Source organism: Scyliorhinus canicula, chromosome 25, assembly GCF_902713615.1.
Source record: "Scyliorhinus canicula chromosome 25, sScyCan1.1, whole genome shotgun sequence".
Classification (NCBI taxonomy): Eukaryota; Metazoa; Chordata; class Chondrichthyes; order Carcharhiniformes; family Scyliorhinidae; genus Scyliorhinus; species Scyliorhinus canicula.
Genome location: NC_052170.1, coordinates 8,211,390 through 8,232,998, shown reverse-complemented (window position 1 = coordinate 8,232,998; position 21,609 = coordinate 8,211,390). Strand labels below are relative to the sequence as shown.

Below are 21,609 nucleotides of genomic sequence, written 5' to 3'. Positions count from 1 at the left end.
CCCATTGAAGACGGAGATGAGGAGAATCCTTTTCTTTCCGAGAGTAGTTGGGGGAATTCTATTCGTCAGCAAACAGCAGAGACTGGGTCATGGTAGATTCTTGACGGACAAAGGAGTCAAACGGTAAAGGGGAAACTAGAGGTGAGGCCACAAACAGATCAGAATAATCTCATCAAAGAGAGGAGCAGGTCGAGGGGGAAAATAGCCTACCCCTGCTCCGAGTTTGTGCGTTCAGGTGTACATTGCTCCAAACAGTGTCCGAGTGGTTAACATTCGATTCCCAGAGATTCCAGGCCGATTCTGGACAGTTGACAAGTCCATCATCACTGAAACACATTTTCACTGCAAAGATTTAAGAGTGTGGAGCAGCATCCCATCCCCTCCATATAAAACAGAAGGAAGAACTACTGACACAGCTCACTGCCACCAGATTGAACAAAATCATCAGTTAATGATGACTGTCACACTCCCACACACCTAGCAAAAGCAGAAATGCTGGCCAGGATTTTTATCAGCAGCTGCTTGGCATTGTCGATCAATTCTAATGAACTTAAAACGCTCGCTCAATTTTCAGAAACTCCAACAATCGACCGGCTCTTTCAATGAGCTGGCACTGGTGCGATGGACCAAACGGCCTCCATTTGTGCTTTAAGGTCCTATGATTGCCATGATATTCTCAAGAGAGATAATATCCTGAAAGATGGACCGACCTTATCCATTCTTCTGACTTATCTCACGCGTGAACAGATCCACGGGTTGGGAGACCCAATGCAGTGAACCTTGTAGAGAGGCCTGTTGGAAGGAAGATTAATTTCAGCAAAGCAAATTCTCTTCACATTCTGATTCAGAAAAGCCACGAGTTAATCAGGCGAATGAGAAGATATCCCAATACACATGGAGGTAAACAGAATTTGACACGTACCACACCACATAAAGATATACCAGGGCAGCTGAGTAAATAGCCGGTCTAGGTCAACTCTGCACTGACCCAAGGGCAGCACGGTGGCCTAGTGGTTAGCACAACCGCCTCACGGCGCTGAGGTCCCAGGTTCGATCCCGGCTCTGGGTCACTGTCCGTGTGGAGTTTGCACATTCTCCCCGTGTCTGCGTGGGTTTCGCCCCCACAACCCAAAAATGTGCAGAGTAGGTGGATTGGCCACGCTAAATTGCCCCTTAATTAGAAAACATAATTGGCTAATCTAAATTTATAAAAAAAAACTCTGCACTGACCCTCCGAATGAGCTCCCCACCCAAGCCCCATAAGCCCCCTTAACCTACACATCTTTGGACACTCAGGGGCAATTTCAGCAAGGCCAATCCACCGAACCTGCATGTCATTGGACTGTGGGAGGAAACCGGGGCACCCGGAGGAAACCCACGCATACTCCATACAGTCACCCAAGGCCAGAATCGAACCCCGGTCCTTGGCGCGGAGGTTAAACACCGTGCGACCCCAACATTAAAAGGAGATTTTTTACAAAGCTCATTTGACTATCTTCAGACGTTGCTGAAAATATGTTTTTTAAATAAAATTGCTCGGGAGTGATGGGGGAAGGGATGATTTGTGGGGCTGGTAACGGTCATAGAGGGGTCAAACACATAGACTTTACAGTGCAGAAAGAGGCCATTCGGCCCATCGAGTCTGCACCGGCCCTCGGAAAGAGCACCCTACCCAAGCTCACACCTTCACCCTATCCCCGTAACCCACCTAACCTTTTTTGGACACGAAGGGCAATTTGGTGTGGCCAATCCACCTAGCCTGGATGAGAATTCTAACATCAAGTCTTTGCGCGTACAGAAACCAACATATGTGTGCACACACTGGGGTGATGGACAGGTGGGACTTGTCGCAAGTTAGGATAGGGAGGGCAGAGTTTGTGAGCTCTAATTTAGGAAGATATAAAAGGAGATGAACAAGGAGGATTATTGAAATAGTGAACGTTGGAAGTAAGAAGGCCATGAACAAGGGCTGCAGTACGATAGTGAAACATGTACTACACGGGGCCCAGACTGTGCTGTTTTTCTTCACACCTTTACACGTCCCCAGCTAGACTTCAGACTGATGATGGGCTGCGTATCTGCAAAGCACCAAATTCCAAATGCTGCATGCCAATGGCCTGATGAAGGCTCACCAGTTTCTACAGCAAAGTGGCGGCCTTTGAGAAGGATGCCACTTCAAGGGTTTAATGGGTTTCCAACACTCCAGGATTGCATTGAAGTGCATAAGTTGGGAACATAGGCTGTCAGGCAAGGTCACAAGTGAAATGTGGAACTTGTTCAAGGAACAGGTACTGCGTGTCTTTGATATGTATGTCTCTGTCAGGCAGGGAAGAGATGGTCAAGTGAGGGAACCATGGTTGACAAGAGAGGTTAAGAGGAAGGAGGAGACTTATGTGAGGCTGAGGAAACAAGGTTCAGACAGGGCGCTGGAGGGACACAAGATAGCCAGGAGGGAACTGAAGAAGGGGATTAGGAGAGCTAAGAGAGGGCATGAAAAATCTTTGGCGGGTAGGATCAAGGAAAACCCCAAGGCCTTTTACACATATGTGAGAAATATGAGAATAACTAGAGTGAGAGTAGGTCCGATCAAGGACAGTAGCGGGAGATTGTGTATTGAGTCTGAAGAGATAGGAGAGGTCTTGACCGAGTACTTTTCTTCAGTATTTACAAACGAGAGGGGCCATGTTGTTGGAGAGGACAGTGTGAAACAAACTGGTAAGCTCAAGGAGATACTTGTTAGGAAGGAAGATGTGTTGCGCGTTTTGAAAAACTTGAGGGTAGACAAGTCCCCCAGGCCTGACGGGATATATCCAAGGATTCTATGGGAAGCAAGAAATGAAATTGCAGAGCCGTTGGCAATGATCTTTTCGTCCTCGCTGTCAACAGGGGTGGTACCAGAGGATTGGAGAGTGGCGAATGTCGTGCCCCTGTTCAAAATAGGGAATAGGGATAACCCTGGGAATTATAGGCCAAGTAGTCTTACTTCGGTGGTCGGCAAAGTAATGGAAAGGGTACTGAGGGATGGAATTTCTGAGCATCTGGAAAGGCATTGCTTGATTAGGTATAGTCAGCACGGATTTGTGAGGGGTAGGTCTTGCCTTACAAGTCTTATTGACTTCTTTGAGGAGGTGACCAAGCATGTGGATGAAGGTAAAGCAGTGGATGTAGTGTACATGGATTTTAGTAAGGCATTTGATAAGGTTTCCCATGGTAGGCTTATGCAGAAAGTAAGGAGGCATGGGATAGTGGGAAATTTGGCCAGTTGGATATCGAACTGGCTAACCGATAGAAGTCAGAGTGGTGGTGGATGGCAAGTATTCAGCCTGGAGCCCAGTTACCAGTGGCGTACCGCAGGGATCAGTTCTGGGTCCTCTGCTGTTTGTGATTTTCGTTAATGACTTGGATGAGGGAGTTGAAGGGTGGGTCAGTAAATTTGCAGATGATACAAAGATTGGTGGAGTTGTAGATAGTGAGGAGGGCTGTTGTCGGCTGCAAAGAGACATAGATAGGATGCAGAGCTGGGCTGAGAAGTGGCAGATGGAGTTTAACCCTGACAAGTGTGAGGTTGTCCATTTTGGAAGGACAAATATGAATGCGGAATACAGGGTTAACGGTAGGGTTCTTGGCAATGTAGAGGAGCAGAGAGATCTTGGATCTATGTTCATAGATCTTTGAAAGTTGCCACTCAAGTGGTTAGAGCTGTGAAGAAGGCCTATGGTGTGCTAGCGTTCATTAGCAGAGGGATTGAATTTAAGAGCCGTGAGGTGATGAAGCAGCTGTACAAAACCTTGGTAAGGCCACATTTGGAGTACTGTGTGCAGTTCTGGTCACCTCATTTCAGGAAGGATGTGGAAGCTTTGGAAAAGGTGTAAAGGAGATTTACCAGGATGTTGCCTGGAATGGAGAGTAGGTCTCACGAGGAAAGGTTGAGGGTGCTAGGCCTTTTCTCATTAGAACAGAGAAGGATGAGGGGCGACTCTATAGAGGTTTATAAGATGATCAGGGGAATAGATAAAGAGTCAGAGACTTTTTCCCCGGGTGGAACAAACTATTACAAGGGGACATAAATTTAAGGTGAATGGTGGAAGATATAGGGGGGGATGTCAGAGATAGGTTCTTTACCCAGAGAGCAATGGGGGCATGGAATGCACTGCCTGTGGAAGTAGTTGAGTCTGAAATGTTAGGGACCTTCAATCGGCTATTGGATAGGTACATAGATTATGGTAGCATAATAGAGTGTAGATTAATTTGTTCTTAAGGGCAGCACGGTAGCATTGTGGATAGCACAATTGCTTCACAGCTCCAGGGTCCCAGGTTCGATTTCGGCTTGGGTCACTGTCTGTGTGGAGTCTGCACATCCGCCCCGTGTCTGCGTGGGTTTCCTCCGGGTGCTCCGGTTTCCTCCCACAGTCCAAAGATGTGCAGGTTGGCTGGATTGGCCATGATAAATTGCCCTTAGTGTCCAAAATTCTATGATCTATGATTAACCTAGGACAAAAGTTCGGCACAACATCGTGGGCCGAAGGGCCTGTTCTGTGCTGTATTTCTCTATGTTCTATGTTCTATGATTGTCCTGGAATAAAAAATTAATCTCCAGGCCCCTGTCACAGGCAAGCCCAGAGTGAATCATTGTGGGATTGTTTTTTAAATGTTAGTTTATTGGCTCGGAAGGTTGGAAACAGAGGCTTGGATGGTGCAGTTAGAGTTGCCGGTTACATTCTCATAAATCGAACCAGAGTCTCGGGGTAAGGGGGCCAAACATTGCGGACGGAGACGAGAAATTTCTTCACTCGAAGTGTTGGGAATCTTTGGAATTTTGTACCCCAGAGGGCTGTGGCTGCTCCATCAGTGAACATATTTAAGGTTGGGCAGGAGAGATATTTGGTCTCTCAGGGGAATTGATGGACCAGGCGGGAAAACGGAGTTGAAGCCCGAAGATCAACCATGATCGTATTGGGCGGCACGGCAGCACAGTGGTTAGCACTGTTGCTTCACAGCTCCAGGGACCCAGATTCGATTTCCGGCTTGGGTCACTGTCTGTGTGGAGTCTGCATGTTCTCTCCGTGTCTGCGTGGGTTTCCTCCGGGTGCTCCGGTTTCCTCCCACAGTCCAAAGATGTTAAACAGTCCGAAACAGCCCCTATAAAGTTACTGTGAAAAGCCCCTAGTCGCCACATTCCGGCACCTGTTCGGGGAGGCTGGTACGGGAATTGAACCGTGCTGCTGGCCTGCCTTGGTCTGCTTTCAAAGCCAGCGATTTAGCCCAGTGTGCTAAACAGCCCCTATGAAGTTACTGTGAAAAGCCCCTAGTCGCCACATTCCGGCGCCTGTTCGGGGAGGCTGGTACGGGAATTGAACCGTGCTGCTGGCCTGCCTTGGTCTGCTTTCAAAGCCAGCGATTTAGCCCAGTGTGCTAAACAGCCCCTATGAAGTTACTGTGAAAAGCCCCTAGTCGCCACATTCCGGCGCCTGTTCAGGTACACAGGGGAGAATTCAGAATGTTCAATTCACCTAACCTGCACATCTTTCGGGATTTAGACTTAGAACAGTACAGCACAGAACAGGCCCTTCGGCCCTCGATGTTGTGCCGAGCAATGATCACCCTACTTGAACACACGTAACCCGTATACCCGTAACCCAACAATCCCCCCCATTAACCTTACACTACGGGCAATTTAGCATGGCCAATCCACCTAACCCGCACATCTTTGGACTGTGGGAGGAAACCGGAGCACCCGGAGGAAACCCACGCACACACAGGGTGGACGTGCAGACTCCACACAGATAGTGACCCAGCCGGGAATCGAACCTGGGACCCTGGAGCTGTGAAGCATTGATGCTAACCACCATGCTACCGTGTGGCCCTGGTGGGTGGTCTAGTATGACAGCATGATATCACGGTATCTATTGCCACTGAAGCGTAAGAACTTTGTAAGGACGTATTACAACTTCACACAAAGGCCAAGGGGGCATTTTTCTAAACTGTGCCAACCCCTGGCATCCAATAGAAAGACTTGCACCTGATAGCGAGTCTTTCATGAGCTTGGAGTTAGAGAGAGGCTGCCCTAACGTGCTTTACAGCCAATGGAGGACTTTTCTTTTCAGGTGCAGTCACTATCTTAAAGCAGGGAAGAATTGTGAATGCAGGAATCTGGCTGACGCCTGGTTACTGAAGGCTACAAAGTTTGTTGCATTTGGCAACAGTAATCAAATAGTTTTTAAATAGTGCTCCTCTTTAAAAGCTGCATTCAAATTACAGAATGGCATCATTGCTTCTGACTCAGGTCGCAAAACACCTGGGGCAACTGAGTCCGCTGGCGCCTCGCAGTCACAAGCTGCTGGGTTCAAGTCCCACACGAGGACCCCGATGGCAGAACTCTCGACTGACGCTCCAACACAGCACGGAGGGAAAGTGCCGCACCGTCGGAGGCGTCATCTTAAACCGAGGTCCTACCTGCTCTCGAAAATAAAGATCTGGTGGCACCAATTGGGAGAGCAGGGGGAGTTATTTCACGCGCCCTGGCCAATATTTATCCCTCGAGCAACACCATTAAAAAAAAAAGATCACCTGCTCATGGCTGTGTGTGGGATCTTGCTGTGCACAAAATGGCTGCCACCTTTGTCCCATTACAACAGTGACCACACTTCAAAAAAGTGCGCCGTTGATTGTGAAGCGCCCTTGGAGACTTACGGTGGTGGAATTGGAGATTTTCTTTTTTAAAGTGAATTTATTCAGCTCTTGAGTGGTTTGCCTGCGTGAAGAATCTTTCGCCACCAAAGTCAACAAACAGAAGGTTTCGAAGGAGTCGGAGTCAGCGTTGAGCTCTGCGACAGATCCTGGACAACCAGTCTTCCTGTTTTAACAACCTTATTTCCAACGGGACAGAGCTTAGAAGGGAATCTCTTGCGTAACAAATGCTCTTGGGGAGATATTTTAGTGATAAACTTCCATTTATAGAGCATAGTTTACATATTAGAAGTCCTCAGGGAATGCGTTAGCAAAATTTTGATACTGAGCCAAAGATACTGGGAGAGGTGACCCAATCTGTGGCCAAATAGGAGAGAGAGAGAGAGAGAGAGAGAGAGTAACAGCGCAGTTTAAAATGGGAACAACAGGGCCATTAGCTGTGATATTGTGGCACAATCATGGTGCAGAACTTTTAATACAACAACCAAGTTGCCATTGCCCCATGTACCTTTACTGGGTTGTGGGTTCAATTAGTGTTAGAGAACCACAGAATCTCAACAGTGCAAAACGAGGCCATTCAGCCCATCGAGTCAGCACCGACACTCCGAAAGGGCATCTTACCTAGGACCACACCCCCTCCCCACGACCCCACATAACTCTAACGTGGCCAACTACATCACTTCACATGGCCAATCCACATCACCTCACATCTTTGGACTGTGGGAGGAAACCGGAGCACCCGGAGGAAACCCACACAGACACGGGGAGAACGTGCAAACTCCTCACAGTCACACCCAGGGTCGGAATTGAACCCGGGTCCCTGGCGCTGTGAGGCAGCAGTGCTAACACCTGTGCAGCCACCGTTATATATCAGAAACATCAGAGCAGACAGTTCTCTACATCCGAAGAGCAAAATCTTCCCAAAACCTCCCGTGTCATGGCAGTGTCTCCTTAACTTGAACAGTGTTTATATTTCCAAGCCCTATAAAGAAACAGTTGGATAAAAGAGCTCTTTGAGGCCATAGGTGTATACGCAGACCGAGATAGTCAGATACTCTTTATAGGAGGTGGGGGGGAATACAGTCTATACAATTGAAGCCAAGACCTGCCGATACCAAAACTGAGACGGACTTCATAATTCAAGATAGGGTGCTGCTGACTTTGACTGATCCAACTGATACATTCATTGTACCAAAAACCCCTTGTTCAACAGCTAGAGTCAAGACAACCAAGACATTACGGGGCATTGTAACATTCAGCTCTTTTGTCATGACCACAGCAGAAGGTGGCACAGTGGTTAGCACTGTGGCTTCACATCGCCAGGGTCCCAGGTTCGATTCCCGGCTTGGGTCACTGTCTGTGCGGAGTCTGCACGTTCTCCCCGTGTCTGCGTGGGTTTCCTCCGGGCGCTCCGGTTTCCTCCCACAAGTCCCGAAAGACGTGCTGTTAGGTGAATTGGACATTCTGAATTCTCCCTCCGTGTACCTGAACAGGCGCCGGAATGTGGCGACTAGGGGCTTTTCACAGTGACTTCAATGCAGTGTTAATGTAAGCCGACTTGTGACAATAAAGATTAATAATAATAATCTCAGTTGTGAATGGCTGACCCTTTGTCCCAAGACTATGACTCCTACTACTGAGCTCTCCACTTTAAAAAGAAATAAATTAATTTTCATGTGATGTTGTTGCCCATCCCTAATTGCCCTTGAGAAGGTGTTGGTGAATCGCTGCAGACCCTGTGTTGTAAATACACCCACAGTGCTGTTCGGGAGGGACTTGACACAGTGAAGGAGCAGCAATATATTTGCAAGTCAGGAAGAAGTGACGGATGGAAGCGAATTTCCAAATTTTCAGAATCTGCAGTATTTTGCTTCTGTAGTTAGTGCTTCACGTAATCCTCAACCTGATTTGGGAAGTACTCACCCCCCCCCCCCCCCCCCCGGCCCCCCATAGCCTGATTTGCCAAGCACCCATGAGCCGCCTAGGCCCCTCCAACGTGATATGCTCGAGGACACTGTCAACGTCACTGAGCACAGATGTCATCTCGACTGGGTTGACATGGCACCTGAAGCCAGCCAGAGGCTTTGGATTCCCATTCCAATCGGGTGGTGGGACCTCGCACGATTTTGTGCCGCGCCCCCCTCAGTGGCTCACTTGGGAAACGCGCCATTCGGTGTGGATTCACGCAGGCCCAGAAAGGCCTCTGTTTCACTCATTACTTTGGGATGAGTTGGCCTATTTCAGTCAGGGCTACAGTCAGCGAGCTCCAATCAGAGTCACAGCCCCCAGGCTAGGGAGTGGATCCAGCTGCCTGCCCTCCAACACCTATCCAGTTTTACTTTGTGTTCAACAAAACTAAGTTGCTGCTTTGAAAACACAAATAGGTCGAATTTATCGGCAAAATTTAGGTCAAATTTCTTGGCAAGACTTTTGGGAACGCAACATCTCAAACCACTTCTTAGGACAATCAATTTACTCATGGTTTAATGTACATACAAAAGTACATGCAGTTGACACACCACTTCAAAAAGTTGGACACCGAGGGGGTGCGGGAGCTCCAATCACAGCCAATTTCTCTCGGGAGCAACACTACAATTATCCGTCGTCAGGAAGCAGATAAAAAGGAAGAAAACTTGAAAGACGACATGTGAAAAGCTTTCGCCACCTGCAATCCGTCCACATGCTTTTCAAACACGAGTTCACTGCTGACATCTCCACGTTCTAATAATAATAATCTTTTGTCACAAGTAGGCTCACATTAACACGGCAATGAAGTTACTGTGAAAAGCCCCTAGTCGCCACACTCCGCCGCCTGTTCGGGTACACGGAGGGAGAGTTCAGAATGTCCAATTCACCGCACAGGCACGTCTTTCGGGACTTATGTGAGGAAACCGGAGCGTCTGGAGGAAACCCGCGCAGACACGGGGAGAACATGCAGGCTCCGCACAATAGAGTCCCAAGCTGCTAATCGAACTTGGGACCCTGGAGCTGTGAAGCAACCGTGCTAACCACTGTGCTACTTCTTGGGGGATGAGGTTAGCACTCACACCTCACAGACTGGTACCCAAATTCCAAGCTGACACTCCCAGAGCAGGACTGAAGAATTGTTGCGCCTGCATTTATATAGCGACTTTCATGAACGCCAAGTGCTTTACCACCAATGAAATAGTCTTGACGCTGTGATGTACATGGTGGCGAATTTGCCCACAGTGAACGCCGCGAGGCAGCAACATGCTAATGAGCAGGTAATCCATTTTCTTTTGTGACACTGATTGAGGAATAAATATTCGCCAGGACACCGGTGATAACTCCCTTTCTCTTCTTCAAAAATAGCGGCATGCGGTCTTTCACAAACACCCGAGTAGATAGATGGGGACTCAGTTTAATACCACATCGGAAAGGTGTGGCCTCCAATAGTGCAGCACTCCCTCAGTGCGGCACTGCAGCATGAGCCTAGATTTCTGTGCTCAAAGCACGGGGTGGACCTTGAAGCTGGTGATTCAGAGGCAAAGGCACCACCAACTAACTGAGCCTCGTCTGAGTTTGGAATGGGACTTCAGACCAAATCCTGCAATTGTGAAGAACACCAGATCTCCAAGGCACTTTGGCCAATATAACGTCGCCAAAATAGAACAATCGGGTCATTATGATATCTGCGGGATCCTGCTGTGCACAAATTGGCTGCCATGTTCCTGTACATTTCCAACAGCGACCGCGCTTCGAAAAAACATTTGCTGATGTCCAAAAGTTGTGAAAGGTGCTAAAGGAATGTCCGGTTTTCCTGACTCACTCACCATATTCTGCCTAACTCCGACTCTCCGTGAGCTTTCCCAGACCCCAGGTTTGCGGACTGACAGCCCAGCTTCCCGGTCAGACTAACCCCGTGTGACGAACCAGGCCTAAAGGTTTGGTGGGAGTGAGATGCAGGGAGAAAGCAGCAGAAACAGCGACACCACGGGCGGCATGGTGGCTAGCACTACTGCCCCACAGTGCCAGGGACCCGGGTTAGCACTACTGCCCCACAGTGCCAGGGACCCAGGTTAGCACTACTGCCCCACAGTGCCAGGGACCCGGGTTAGCACTACTGCCCCACAGTGCCAGGGACCCGGGTTAGCACTACTGCCCCACAGTGCCAGGGACCCGGGTTAGCACTACTGCCCCACAGTGCCAGGGACATGGGTTAGCACTACTGCCCCACAGCGCCAGGGGCATGGGTTAGCACTGCGGCCCCACAGCGCCAGGGACGCGGCTTAGCACTGCTGCCCCACAGCGCCAGGGACCCGGGTTACCACTACTGCCCCACAGTGCCAGGGACATGGGTTAGCACTGCTGCCCCACACCACCAGGGACATGGTTAGCACTACTGCCCCACAGTGCCAGGGACCCGGGTTAGCACTACTGCCCCACAGTGCCAGGGACCCGGGTTAGCACTACTGCCCCACAGTGCCAGGGACCCGGGTTAGCACTACTGCCCCACAGTGCCAGGGTCCCGGGTTAGCACTACTGCCCCACAGTGCCAGGGACCCGGGTTAGCACTACTGCCCCACAGTGCCAGGGACCCGGGTTAGCACTACTGCCCCACAGTGCCAGGGACCCGGGTTAGCACTACTGCCCCACAGTGCCAGGGACCCGGGTTAGCACTACTGCCCCACAGTGCCAGGGACCCAGGTTAGCACTACTGCCCCACAGTGCCAGGGACCCGGGTTAGCACTACTGCCCCACAGTGCCAGGGACCCGGGTTAGCACTACTGCCCCACAGTGCCAGGGACCCGGGTTAGCACTACTGCCCCACAGTGCCAGGGACATGGGTTAGCACTACTGCCCCACAGCGCCAGGGGCATGGGTTAGCACTGCGGCCCCACAGCGCCAGGGACGCGGCTTAGCACTGCTGCCCCACAGCGCCAGGGACCCGGGTTACCACTACTGCCCCACAGTGCCAGGGACATGGGTTAGCACTGCTGCCCCACACCACCAGGGACATGGTTAGCACTACTGCCCCACAGTGCCAGGGACCCGGGTTAGCACTACTGCCCCACAGTGCCAGGGACCCGGGTTAGCACTACTGCCCCACAGTGCCAGGGACCCGGGTTAGCACTACTGCCCCACAGTGCCAGGGTCCCGGGTTAGCACTACTGCCCCACAGTGCCAGGGACCCGGGTTAGCACTACTGCCCCACAGTGCCAGGGACCCGGGTTAGCACTACTGCCCCACAGTGCCAGGGACCCGGGTTAGCACTACTGCCCCACAGTGCCAGGGACCCGGGTTAGCACTACTGCCCCACAGTGCCAGGGACCCGGGTTAGCACTACTGCCCCACAGTGCCAGGGACACGGGTTAGCACTACTGCCCCACAGTGCCAGGGACCCGGGTTAGCACTACTGCCCCACAGTGCCCCACAGTGCCAGGGACCCGGGTTAGCACTACTGCCCCACAGTGCCAGGGACCCGGGTTAGCACTACTGCCCCACAGTGCCAGGGACCCGGGTTAGCACTACTGCCCCACAGTGCCAGGGACCCGGGTTAGCACTACTGCCCCACAGTGCCAGGGACCCGGGTTAGCACTACTGCCCCACAGTGCCAGGGACCCGGGTTAGCACTACTGCCCCACAGTGCCAGGGACCCAGGTTAGCACTACTGCCCCACAGGGCCAGGGACCTGGGTTAGCACTACTGCCCCACAGTGCCAGGGACCCGGGTTAGCACTACTGCCCCACAGTGCCAGGGACCCGGGTTAGCACTACTGCCCCACAGTGCCAGGGACCCGGGTTAGCACTACTGCCCCACAGGGCCAGGGACCTGGGTTAGCACTACTGCCCCACAGTGCCAGGGACCCGGGTTAGCACTACTGCCCCACAGTGCCAGGGACCCGGGTTAGCACTACTGCCCCACAGCGCCAGGGACCCGGGTTAGCACTACTGCCCCACAGTGCCAGGGACCCGGGTTAGCACTACTGCCCCACAGTGCCAGGGACCCGGGTTAGCACTACTGCCCCACAGCGCCAGGGACCCGGGTTAGCACTACTGCCCCACAGTGCCAGGGACCCGGGTTAGCACAACTGCCCCACAGTGCCAGGGACCCGGGTTAGCACTACTGCCCCACAGTGCCAGGGACCCGGGTTAGCACTACTGCCCCACAGTGCCAGGGACCCGGGTTAGCACTACTGCCCCACAGTGCCAGGGACCCGGGTTAGCACTACTGCCCCACAGTGCCAGGGACCCGGGTTAGCACTACTGCCCCACAGTGCCAGGGACATGGGTTAGCACTACTGCCCCACAGTGCCAGGGACCCGGGTTAGCACTACTGCCCCACAGTGCCAGGGACATGGGTTAGCACTACTGCCCCACAGGGCCAGGGACATGGGTTAGCACTACTGCCCCACAATGCCAGGGACCCGGGTTAGCACTACTGCCCCACAGGGCCAGGGACATGGGTTAGCACTACTGCCCCACAGGGCCAGGGACATGGGTTAGCACTACTGCCCCACAATGCCAGGGACATGGGTTAGCACTACTGCCCCACAGGGCCAGGGACCCGGGTTAGCACTACTGCCCCACAGTGCCAGGGACCCGGGTTAGCACTACTGCCCCACAGCGCCAGGGACCCGGGTTAGCACTACTGCCCCACAGTGCCAGGGACCCGGGTTAGCACAACTGCCCCACAGTGCCAGGGACCCGGGTTAGCACTACTGCCCCACAGTGCCAGGGACCCGGGTTAGCACTACTGCCCCACAGTGCCAGGGACATGGGTTAGCACTACTGCCCCACAGGGCCAGGGACATGGGTTAGCACTACTGCCCCACAATGCCAGGGACCCGGGTTAGCACTACTGCCCCACAGGGCCAGGGACATGGGTTAGCACTACTGCCCCACAGGGCCAGGGACATGGGTTAGCACTACTGCCCCACAATGCCAGGGACATGGGTTAGCACTACTGCCCCACAGGGCCAGGGACATGGGTTAGCACTACTGCCCCACAGGGCCAGGGACATGGGTTAGCACTACTGCCCCACAGCGCCAGGGACATGGGTTAGCACTACTGCCCCACAGGGCCAGGGACATGGGTTAGCACTACTGCCCCACAGGGCCAGGGACATGGGTTAGCACTGCACTGCACCACAGGGCCAGGGACATGGGTTAGCACTACTGCCCCACAGTGCCAGGGACCCGGGTTAGCACTACTGCCCCACAGTGCCAGGGACCCGGGTTAGCACTACTGCCCTACAGGGCCAGGGACCCGGGTTAGCACTACTGCCCCACGGGGCCAGGGACATGGGTTAGCACTACTGCCCCACACCACCAGGGACATGGTTAGCACTACTGCCCCACAGGGCCAGGGACATGGGTTAGGACTGCACTGCACCACATGGAAACATGTACCAAGTTTTTGAAGGAAGTGTGGCAGAGAACTGGGGCGCCAACTGAAGATATGACGACCATGGAGAGGGCCCAGGATAGTTGTGTCAGCATCTGGAGCAAGCTGCAGTCCGCAGCAAGTGTAGCTGACAACAAAAAAAGAAAAAGATGGAAAATGGGAAGCAGGGAGATCCGGGGAACGGGGAGATCCAGGGAACGGGGAACGGGAAGCGGTCATATTACTGTACAATCAGAACAGCCTTAATTCTACAATTCTATGGTTTTATTTGTCGTGTGTGCAGTGTGTTCCTCTTTCTTTCCTCCCTCACTCCCTCCATCACTTCACTCTCTGACCTATCGATTTACAAACCTTTATTCATTTAACTGACTCACAATTTGATGCATCATCCACCACAATTCAGCTTGCAGCTAATCACTCCTCTCCATCGTTCCATCTCGATCTTATACTTTCATCTCCCATTCTATCTCTCCACTCCCTAATTCTTCTCTCTCTCGGGCCCCATCCCTCCCTCCCGTTCCTTTTCCGCCCCTCCATCCTATTCCCTTTGCCCTCCCTCCCGTCCCTTTGCCCTCCCTCCCGTCCCTTTCCCCTCCCTCCCGTCCCTTTGCCCTCCCTCCCGTCCCTTTCCCCTCCCTCCCGTCCCTTTCCCCTCCCTCCCGTCCCTTTCCCCTCCCTCCCGTCCCTTTCCCCTCCCTCCCGTCCCTTTCCCCGCCATCCCATTCCCTTTGCCCTCCCTCCCGTCCCTTTGCCCTCCCTCCCGTCCCTTTCCCCTCCCCCCCGTCCCTTTCCCCTCCCCCCCATTCCCTTTCCCCTCCATCCCATTCCCTTTCCCCTCCCTCCCGTCCCTTTGCCCTCCCTGCCCCAATCCCTTTGTTCCCCCTAACTCCCTCCCCTCCGTTCCCTTTGCCCCCATGCCGTTGGTCCCCCATGCCCCCCCCTTCCTCCCTCCACTTCTGTCCCATCGCCCTCCCTTTCTCCTACCTCCTGTTCCTTTCCCTCCTCCCCCCTCCTGTCCCTTTGCCCCACCCCACTCCTCTGCTCCATTGCAGAGGAGTGGGGTGGGGTGCCCCATTGCATCCCCCACCCATGCCTCTTTCCCCAAAGTCCTATCTCTTTGCCCTCCTTCCCCTCCCTCCTGACCCTTTGCCTGTCCCCTTCCAGTCTTATCCCCTTTAACCAACCTCCCCACACTCCTGTCCCCTTTAACCCCCCCCCACACTCCTGTCCCCTTTAACCCCCCCACACTCCTGTCCCCTTTAACCCCCCCACACTCCTGTCCCCGTTAACCCCCCCCCCACACTCCTGTCCCCTTTAACCCCCCCACACTCCTGTCCCCTTTAACCTCCCCACACTCCTGTCCCCTTTAACCCCCCCCACACTCCTGTCCCCTTTAAACCCCCCCCCCCCACACTCCTGTCCCCTTTAACACCCCCCCCCCCCACACACTCCTGTCCCCTTTAACCCCCCCCCACACTCCTGTCCCCTTTAACCCCCCCCCCCCACACTCCTGTCCCCTTTAACCCCCCCACACTCCTGTCCCCTTTAACCTCCCCACACTCCTGTCCCCTTTCACCCCCCCCACACTCCTGTCCCCTTTAACCCCCCCCCACACTCCTGTCCCCTTTAACCCCCCCACACTCCTGTCCCCTTTAACCCCCCCCCACACTCCTGTCCCCTTTAACCCCCCCCACACTCCTGTCCCCTTTAACCCCCCCACACTCCTGTCCCCTTTAACCCCCCCACACTCCTGTCCCCTTTAACCCCCCCCCCCCCACACTCCTGTCCCCTTTAACCCCCCCCACACTCCTGTCCCCTTTAACCCCCCCCCCCACACTCCTGTCCCCTTTACCCCCCCCCCCACACTCCTGTCCCCTTTAACCCCCCCCCACACTCCTGTCCCCTTTAACCCCCCCCCACTCCTGTCCCCTTTAAACCCCCCCCCCCTCCTGTCCCCTTTAACCCCCCGTCCTGACCGGTTAATAAAGACATGGGGGGGTGCAGCCTCTTCCCACACACTCGCTTTATTGCTCCCAATCTCCAAGCTGCTTTTATTTTGTAAACTTTGGTTTCAAAAATTGTCGCTTTTAGATGGTGACCAGTGCGCCCCCATCCCCCAGTGTCGCCCTCCCCCCAAAGTGTGCCCACCCCTCCAGTGTCGCCTCTCCCCAGTGTGCCCCCCACCCCCCAGTGTACCCACCCCCAGGTGTCACCCCTCCCCCAGTGTGCCCCCCACCCCCCAGTGTGCCCACCCCCAGGTGTCACCCCTCCCCCAGTGTGCCCCCCACCCCCCAGTGTCACCCCTCCCCCAGTGTGCCCCCCACCCCCCAGTGTGCCCACCCCCAGGTGTCACCCCTCCCCCAGTGTGCCCCCACCCCCCCCCAGACTGGACAAGGCTCCGGAGAGCCAGCCTGACCCGGGGCGGGGGGGGGGGGGGGGCAGAGTCAATTCACAGTCCAGATGAAAGCCTGCATTACAGACAAGGTGTGCCTGCTGCTCAGGCTAACAGCTGCTGGCTTTTACACGTTGCTGAAACAGCCCTGCAGCTTGGGGGAAACGGACAAGGCGGATCTGCTACATTCACACACGGAGCAGGACCCCCAAAGTATCGCTGCTGGAACTGGAGCTTCTGGAGGTGAAAAATGCCAGAAACGTTTAAGGGACTGGAATGGATGGTGTTCGGATCCCAGCGAAGATCCTCTTTAGAAATACAAAATGTCATTTACAGCAGCCCGATTGATATTATTCAGCAAGAAATAGATTGAGCAAAAATGGAAACTTTGGGTATTTCCAACGTGTGTCTTAACATCTGATACATTTAGTATAAATGCCCCTTAATCCCTGTTAAACATTTGCCATTATCCCAACTCCTTGCCTGATGCTGCATTACAATTCAGATTGGACACAATAAATCATTTCCCCATTTAAAATTGTTTCCATTGCATATAGATGAACTTTATAAAGAGGGGGTTGTTGCCTCTTTAGGGACCCCGGCGTTTATAAAACTCGGAGTTTTCTTACCTCTCTCTCTCTCTCTCTCTCTGGGAGCTGGTAATTGATTCTCTCGTTCTCCTTCCACCCGGATCTGCACACAGAGGGAAGGTGTGACTGACTTAACAGCAGACCTCAGCAATCAACTCCCCACATCATCCACCCAAAAACACACACCAGCCACTCACAGATCAATCGATAGAGGAACAGGAAGGGGGAGCAGATCCAACTCAATCACAGAACATGGATCAGAAATAAACAGGAATGTTTGTCTGCCTTCAATCCCATTAAAAACTCGAATTCCATCCACAACACAACCTCACTCCTTAAACTCTCTCTCTCTCCCTCACCATTCTTGCACAAAGGGTCCTCAATATCTCAGTGCCCAAGGTTATCATCAATCATGTCCAACGAGCTTTCGGAGCACTGCTCCTTCCTCAGGTGAAGGAGCTGCGCTCCGAAAGCTAGTGTTTGAAACAAACCTGTTGGACTTTAACCTGGTGTTGTAAGACTTCTTACTGTGCTCACCCCAGTCCAACGCCAGCATCTCCACATGGAATCCCTACACTGCAGAAGAAGGCCTTTCGGCCCATCGAGTCTGCGCTGACCCTCTGACAGAGCACCCTACCCAAGCCCACTCCCCCCCCCCCCCACCCCAACCCCCTAACCTGCACATATTTGGAAATGAAATGAAATGAAAATGAAAATCGCTTATTGTCACAAGTAGGCTCCAAATGAAGTTACTGTGAAAAGCCCCTAGTCGCCACATTCCGGAGCCTGTTCGGGGAGGCTGGTACGGGAATTGAACCGTGCTGCTGGCCTAGGTAGGATCAAGGATAACCCTAAAGCTTTCTATAGGTATGTCAGGAATAAAAGAATGACTAAGGTAAGAGTAGGGCCAGTCAAGGACAGTAGTGGGAAGTTGTGCGTAGAGTCCGAGGAGATAGGAGAGGTGCTAAATGAGTACTTTTCGTAAGTATTCACACAGGAAAAAGACAAAGTTGTCGAGGAGAATACTGAGATACAGGCTACTAGACTAGAAGGTCTTGAGGTTCATAAGGAGGAGGTGTTAGCGATTCTGGAAAGTGTGAAATAGATAAGTCCCCTGGGCCGGATGGGATTTATCCTAGGATTCTCTGGGAAGCTAGGGAGGAGATTGCTGAGCCTTTGACTTTGATCTTGAAGTCATCTTTGTCTACAGGAATAGTGCCAGAGGATTGGAGGATAGCAAATGTTGTCCCCTTGTACAAGAAGGGGAGAAGAGATAACCCCAGTAACTATAGGCCAGTGAGCCTTACTTCTGTTGTGGGGAAAGTCTTGGAAAGGTTTATAAGTGATAGGATGTATAATCATCTGGAAAGGAATAAATTGATTAGAGATAATCAACATGGTTTTGTGAAGGGTAGGTCGTGCCTCACAAACCTCATTGAGTTCTTCGAGAAGGTGACCAAACAGGTGGATGAGGGTAAAGCAGTTGATGTGGTGTATATGGATTTCAGTAAAGCGTTTGATAAGGTTCCCCACGATAGGCTATTGCAGAAAATTCAGAGGCATGGGATTCAGGGTGATTTAGCAGTTTGGATCAGAAATTGGCTAGCTGATAGAAGACAAAGAGTGGTGGTTGATGGGAAATGCTCTGACTGGTGTCCAGTTACTAGTGGTGTGCCACAAGGATCTGTTTTGGGGCCGTTGCTGTTTGTCATTTTTATAAATGACCTGGAGGAGGGCGTAGAAGGATGGGTGAGTAAATTTGCAGATGACACTAAAGTCGGTGGAGTTGTGGACAGTGCAGAAGGATGTTACAAGTTAAAGAGGGACATAGATAAGCTGCAGAGCTGGGCTGACAGGTGGAAAATGGAGTTTAATGCAGAAAAGTGTGAGGTGATTCATTTTGGAAGGAATAACAGAAAGGCAGAGTACTGGGCTAATGGTAAGATTCTTGGTAGTGTGGACGAGCAGAGAGATCTCGGTGTCCATGTCCATAGATCCCTGAAAGTTGCCACCCAGGTTGAGAGGGTTGTTAAGAAGGCGTACGATGTGTTAGCTTTTATTGGTAGAGGAATTGAGTTTCGGAGCCATGAGGTCATGTTGTAGTTGTACAAAACTCTGGTGTGGCCGCATTTGGAGTATTGTGTGCAGTTCTGGTCGCCACATTATAGGAAGGATGTGGAAGCATTGGAAAGGGTACAGAGGAGATTTACAAGAATGTTGCCTGGTATGGAGGGAAGATCATATGAGGAAAGGCTGAAGGACTTGAGGCTGTTTTCGTTAGAGAGAAGAAGGTTAAGTGGTGACTTAATTGAGGCATACAAGATGATCAGAGGATTAGATAGGGTGGACATTGAGAGCCTTTTTCCTCGGATGGTGATGTCCAGCACGAGGGGACATAGCTTTAAATTGAGGGGAGATAGATATAGGACAGATATCAGAGGTAGGATCTTTACTCAGAGAGTAGTAAGGGCGTGGAATGCCCTGCCTGCAACAGTAGTGGACTCGCCAACACTAAACGCATTCAAATGGTCATTGGATAGGCATATGGACGATAAGGGAATAGTGTAGAGGGACTTTAGAGGGGTTTCACAGGACGGCGCAACATCGTGGGCCGAAGGGCCTGTACTGCGCTGTAATGTTCTATGTTCTATGTTCTATGTTCTACCTTGGTCTGCTTTCGAAGCCAGCTCTTTAGCCCTGTGCTAAACCAGCCCCTAAACTGCGTGGGAGGAAACCGGAGCTCCCGGAGGAAACCCACGCAGACACGGGAGAGAGGGTGCAAACTCCACACAGTCACCCGAGGTCGGAAGCGAACCCGGGTCCCTGGGCTGTGAGGCAGCCTTGTACCCTGGCCATTGGGGTAAAGGTGCTGCACAAAGGCAAGTTGTTGTTGTAGCCGAGGTGAAATCTGGTGCGGTAAACTCCCCCCTCCTGCAGTGTTGCCAGGTCGACCCTTTCAAACTCAAGCAAGCGTGGCAACGACCAATTAGCGAAAATGAACAGGAGCAGTAAGGAATATAGAAGAGGGCGAGGTAGAACAATCTATATTTTTTTTAACCTGCATTTTTAAGGAGAGCCCTGAAATCGTGCCTAACTCTGCAGGCACTTGGAAAAGGTTGCCCTGGTTACCTGAGGATCAGGTGTGGCGTGAGCTATTTGCAATGGAAAGCAGGCCCTGTACATAGCATCATTTCTACTCAGTCCAGGGAGTGTCTACATGCACACCCCCCCCCCCCCCCCCACCTCACACTCTGGCTGTTTTACAGAGCTGGTGACATCAGCCTAGAGGGAGCGATATAGATTTCACAGTGCAGAAGGAGGCCATTCAGCCCATCGAGTCTGATTTATAGGCCCACTCCCCCCCACCTGACCTATGGATCCTTGCACTGAGGAAACCCACGCGGACACGGGGAGAACGTGCAAACTCCGCACAGTCACCCGAAGCCCGGAATCGAACCCGGGTCCCTGGCGCTGCGAGGCAGCAGTGCTAACCACCGTGCCGCCCCAACATTTTTACAAAGTTCCTTTGAACGTCAGCCGAAACCTTCGCCGAAAATCTTTCTCTAATTACAAACATGTGCTCCAGGGTTTAAGTTATCGCGGGGTAACGTCGTGGAGATTTGCCCCTTTCGGAATTGTTCCCAGTCTTCCTCGATGGTCGCGCTCTGAACAGGCAGCCCTGTAAATCCTGCCATAGCAAATCCAGCCCATCGTGTCTGAAAAGCCTCGCCACCAGTGGACATGACTTCACTCCGACACTGGGTCCATCCCTTGGGTTCCGAAGAGGAGTCAGACTTGGACACACAATGTTAACGCTGTTTTCTCTCTCGCCACAGACGTTGCCAGACCCGTTGGGTTTTCTCCAGCACCGTTTTTTCTCTCAGCTTTCTCATATTGGTAATATCCTGATTCAGTTCTTTTTTTTTATAAATTTAGATTACCCAATTATTTTTTCCAATTAAGGGGCAATTTAGCGTGGCCAATCCACCTACCCTGCACATTTTTGGGTTGTGGGGGCGAAACCCACGCAGACAAGGGGAGAATGTGCAAACTCCACACGGACAGTGACCCAGAGCCGGGATCGAACCTGGGACCTCAGCGCCGTGAGGCGGTTGTGCTAACCACTAGGCCACCGTGCTGCCCGTCCTGATTCAGTTCTAACCATGAGGGGTGGATGAGGTACAGAGGCCCTCGCGTGCAAAATCCCCCTCCCCCCTCCAACACCCCCCCTCCCGTCCTCCTCACGCTAACCTCAGTTCAGCTTCAGGCGAGCTCGATTTTACACCCTTTGCATTATCTGACATTAATCCCAGGCCCCCTCGGGTGAATGTATCAAGATTTTGGCGACGGCCATGGGACTTCTCCCCCCCCCCCCCTCCCCCCACCTCTGCCCTGGCTGTTTGGGCGAGCCTGCTGTGCACAAATTGGCTCCTGATCTTTTTCCTGCGTGAGAACACGGACTACAATTTGCATCCATCGCAAGCGTCGTCAAGCCTGAGGTCACATGGGCCTCTACAAATACAAGTCACAAAAGGGAACAGGTTGTTGTGGTGTTTTTTGTGTTGCTTTTTT

The 21,609-nt window shown here is 52.5% G+C and overlaps 1 protein-coding gene across 4 annotated transcripts in view; it reads right to left on the bottom strand.

The window, feature by feature from the left end:
• The window catches only part of rab3da (RAB3D, member RAS oncogene family, a), a 66,546-nt gene extending 49,344 nt beyond the window's left edge, over window positions 1–17,202 (bottom strand). The window contains exon 1 of one of the 4 annotated variants that reach the window (XM_038784868.1): window positions 17,077–17,202. Coding sequence is in view for 1 of the 4 variants with exons in the window: in XM_038784867.1 (XP_038640795.1) it covers window positions 711–719 (9 nt within the window). In the remaining 3 variants the exon portion in view is untranslated. Of the gene's footprint in view, window positions 1–710; window positions 772–17,076 lie in introns of those variants that run through there. The other 3 variants (XM_038784869.1, XM_038784871.1, XM_038784867.1) reach the window with 3 other exon arrangements.
• Window positions 17,203–21,609: the final 4,407 nt, after the last annotated feature.